At 38.6% G+C, this 2868-nt stretch overlaps 1 protein-coding gene across 1 annotated transcript; it reads right to left on the bottom strand.

Annotated features, from left to right (window-relative positions):
* Nucleotides 1–997: 997 nt before the first annotated feature.
* LOC106094834 (lipase 3-like) lies at nucleotides 998–2372 on the bottom strand. The gene is made up of 3 exons (XM_013262068.2): nucleotides 2280–2372; nucleotides 1497–2210; nucleotides 998–1435 (listed from the first exon to the last, which is right to left on the bottom strand). The coding sequence occupies exons 1-3, from the start codon at nucleotides 2370–2372 to the stop codon at nucleotides 998–1000; spliced, it is 1245 nt and encodes a 414-aa protein (XP_013117522.2).
* Nucleotides 2373–2868: the final 496 nt, after the last annotated feature.

Below are 2868 nucleotides of genomic sequence, written 5' to 3'. Positions count from 1 at the left end.
CACTTTTGATTTTGGGTGGTGTTTTTGGAGTAACGGTGGAGGGTCCGCCCCCCTCCGATATCAGTAAATTATAAAGCCTATGCCTACTTTCTTACCATATTCGTAATCTACTCCCGAATACCTTCCAATTGAGTCCCATATTGTCATGATCGTCAAATAAACCAATTTTAAGGGGTTTAGGGGCTGGGGCGGCACCCCGTTACTTGAATCCAACTTTTATTATGAAATTCGTACTCTACTCTTGAATACTATTCGTTTGAATCCCATAGTGTCCCAAACGGTCCACTTTTATTTTTGGTTGGTACTTTTGGGATAAGGGGGAGGGTCCGCCCCCCTTCCGATATCAAAAAGTTATATAGCCTATGTTTCTTCCTTTCAGACCAACTTACATAATCTGTGAAAATTTCAATGAAATCGGTTCAGCCGTTTTTGAGTCTATACGGAACAAACAAACATACAAACAAACACAAATTGAATTTTATATATAAAAAAAATGTCTCGTATGTAGTTGCCGACAATACCAATACACAACCAATAGCGTATGCAAATACTGCAGATGATAAGCATTTTGCTCCCCACCACCCCTTCTACACTTGATCACTTACAAAAGAGAGCATACAAACAGACCCAGCATACTCTTTCACTCACACAATTGTTACTTTCTCCTTAAGACTTCTCTCAGTCTCTCTCTAATCGAGAGCATTTTTAAAATGACATAAAGTAAACACAAACAACTACGCAGTGAAAAGCAACAACAATTTGCTGTGAATCTCTATTTTGGGTAATTTTTGGGAAGTACTTTTGTTATTTTACTTATATTTATTTATTTACATATGTATATATTCAGCACATCTCTGGAAAAATATTTTCCGGTAAATATGAATTTCATTTCAATCTTACCACCACAATGTCGCTTTTATAAAAACCTTAGCGGTTATCTAACATTTATTAATGGGATATATTTTCTATATTATTACCTAATTGACTTAATAAAACTTCATCTAACTTCTATAGATTGTAAAGAATCTTTCACCTCATTTCGCAGAAAATTTTCTACTTCATTGATGATTTCGATAACGGGTTGATTGATGACCTGCTTGATATTGGAGGCCCACACAAAATCCATATGAGCAAACTGTTCCAAATCAATAAAATGCGATACACTTTTATTGCCCAAAACTTGACTAAGATTTTCGGCATCTGTTTTGGAGGATAGCTCATCGTAGTCGCTGTAAAATAAATGTATGGGAAATCGGGGATTCACATTTGACAAATCGTATTCGGGTGGTGTGGATTGATTGTAGCGCTTCAAATTGCCCTCAGGCCCAACGTCGTATTGGCGAAATTGTTGTGAGGTATACATTTGAACGAAATGAATCAGTTGATGCATCGAGGAGGTGGAGGGATGGGTATTAAAAATGTTTGGTAAAAGAGCCTAAAAAAGACAAATTAGGCAAAAGAGAAAAGTTTCTGAGAAAAATCACATTGAGCCCCACCTTCTCCAGATAGGCCGAGTTTCCTCCAAATACCAGCTGTATCAGAAAGGCACATAACTTTGGATTGGCATCTTTGCTGCGGCAATTCTCAAAACCCAAAAGTTGCCGCAATATGGGTTGTCCAAAAAACGCCGTATCTCCAATGAACGATTGCAAGGGAGTATATTTGCCTACAAAAATTGAACTGTATTTGGCCACCAATGACTTGATGTGAGACACATATACCGCCTGGGCCAGCATAGTCAAAGATTTGAATTTTTCATTATACTCCGGCCGCATGCTGAGCAAAACAAAGGCTATGGTGCTGCCCTGAGAATGGCCTACATAGTGAAGTGCCGTCTGCTGGGTTTGCTCCAAAATAAAGTCAATGGTTTGTGGTAGATCAATGGTACCGATTTCGTGAAACGAGAAACGCCAGAACTGTCTATCGTCGGGGGTCATATTCAAGTGACGGCTGCCATAGGTATTACCTCGACTATTGCCCAGCCAAACATCATAGCCCTGATCAACCAATTCATAGGCCAGGGGATTCGGTAGGCCCTCTATGACCCAGGCATCAGAGCAACTGGATAAGCCATGCATAAGCAAAACAGCAGGAGCCGCTTCGGTAGTCCCTGTAGAATTTCCTACCCGAAACACCTGGAGGCCATAGCCATCTTGGGTAATAATGTCATAAGTTTTGCACGAGTAGCCAGCCTCTTCAATGCGATCGCACTGTATTTGAAAGGAAATGGTTTGTTTATAAATTTGCTGATATTGTTTCAATATTTAGTTGAAACTCACCGTAGTCTTTGTTTTGGTTTCTTCTTGTAGTTGTCTAAATGTTAAAATCACTATGGGTATGAGTAAAACGCTTGTTATGAGACAAGTTTTCATCCTAGATGTTATGCGTTTGAAATGTTTATTTATAATGATTTGAAAAATTCATTCATTTTGTAAACAACCAAATTTCTTGTTCAGAGCTCGTCATAAGCCAAAACATTGAATGATTAGCCGGTTGACAAAATAACACTAGACTACTAATTTTTTTAACCCGAATGTTGAACACCTTTGAAAATTTCAGGCATATCGGATAATAATTGCGCCCTCTAGCGGCAATAGAAGTCAAGATCAAGCAACGGTTTATATGAAGGGTATATCAGGCTATGAACTGTTTGAACCATACCTGAGACAGTTGTGGGGAGTTAAAACAAAACACTTCGTGAAAGATTTTAAACAAATCTGATAACAATTACGCCCTCTAGCGGTACAAGAAGCCATGATCCGAAATCGGTTTATATGGGAGCTATATCAGGTTATTAACCGATTTGCACCATACTTAGCTCAGTTGGTTGAAGCTAAAACAAACCATATCATGCTAAATTTATGCCGA

Source organism: Stomoxys calcitrans, chromosome 3 (genome assembly GCF_963082655.1).
Source record: "Stomoxys calcitrans chromosome 3, idStoCalc2.1, whole genome shotgun sequence".
Taxonomy (NCBI): Eukaryota; Metazoa; Arthropoda; class Insecta; order Diptera; family Muscidae; genus Stomoxys; species Stomoxys calcitrans.
This window is presented reverse-complemented; position numbering and strand designations above follow the sequence as displayed.

Excerpts from the sequence above, each read along its gene's own strand:
- LOC106094834 (XM_013262068.2), bottom strand. The coding sequence starts at position 2,372 with ATGAAAACTTGTCTCATAACAAGCGTTTTACTCATACCCATAGTGATT. Across the intron at positions 2,211-2,279 it reads AAACCAAAACAAAGACTACG|TGCGATCGCATTGAAGAGGC; the intron begins GTGAGTTTCAAC and ends TTTCAAATACAG. Across the intron at positions 1,436-1,496 it reads ACTCGGCCTATCTGGAGAAG|GCTCTTTTACCAAACATTTT; the intron begins GTGGGGCTCAAT and ends TGTCTTTTTTAG.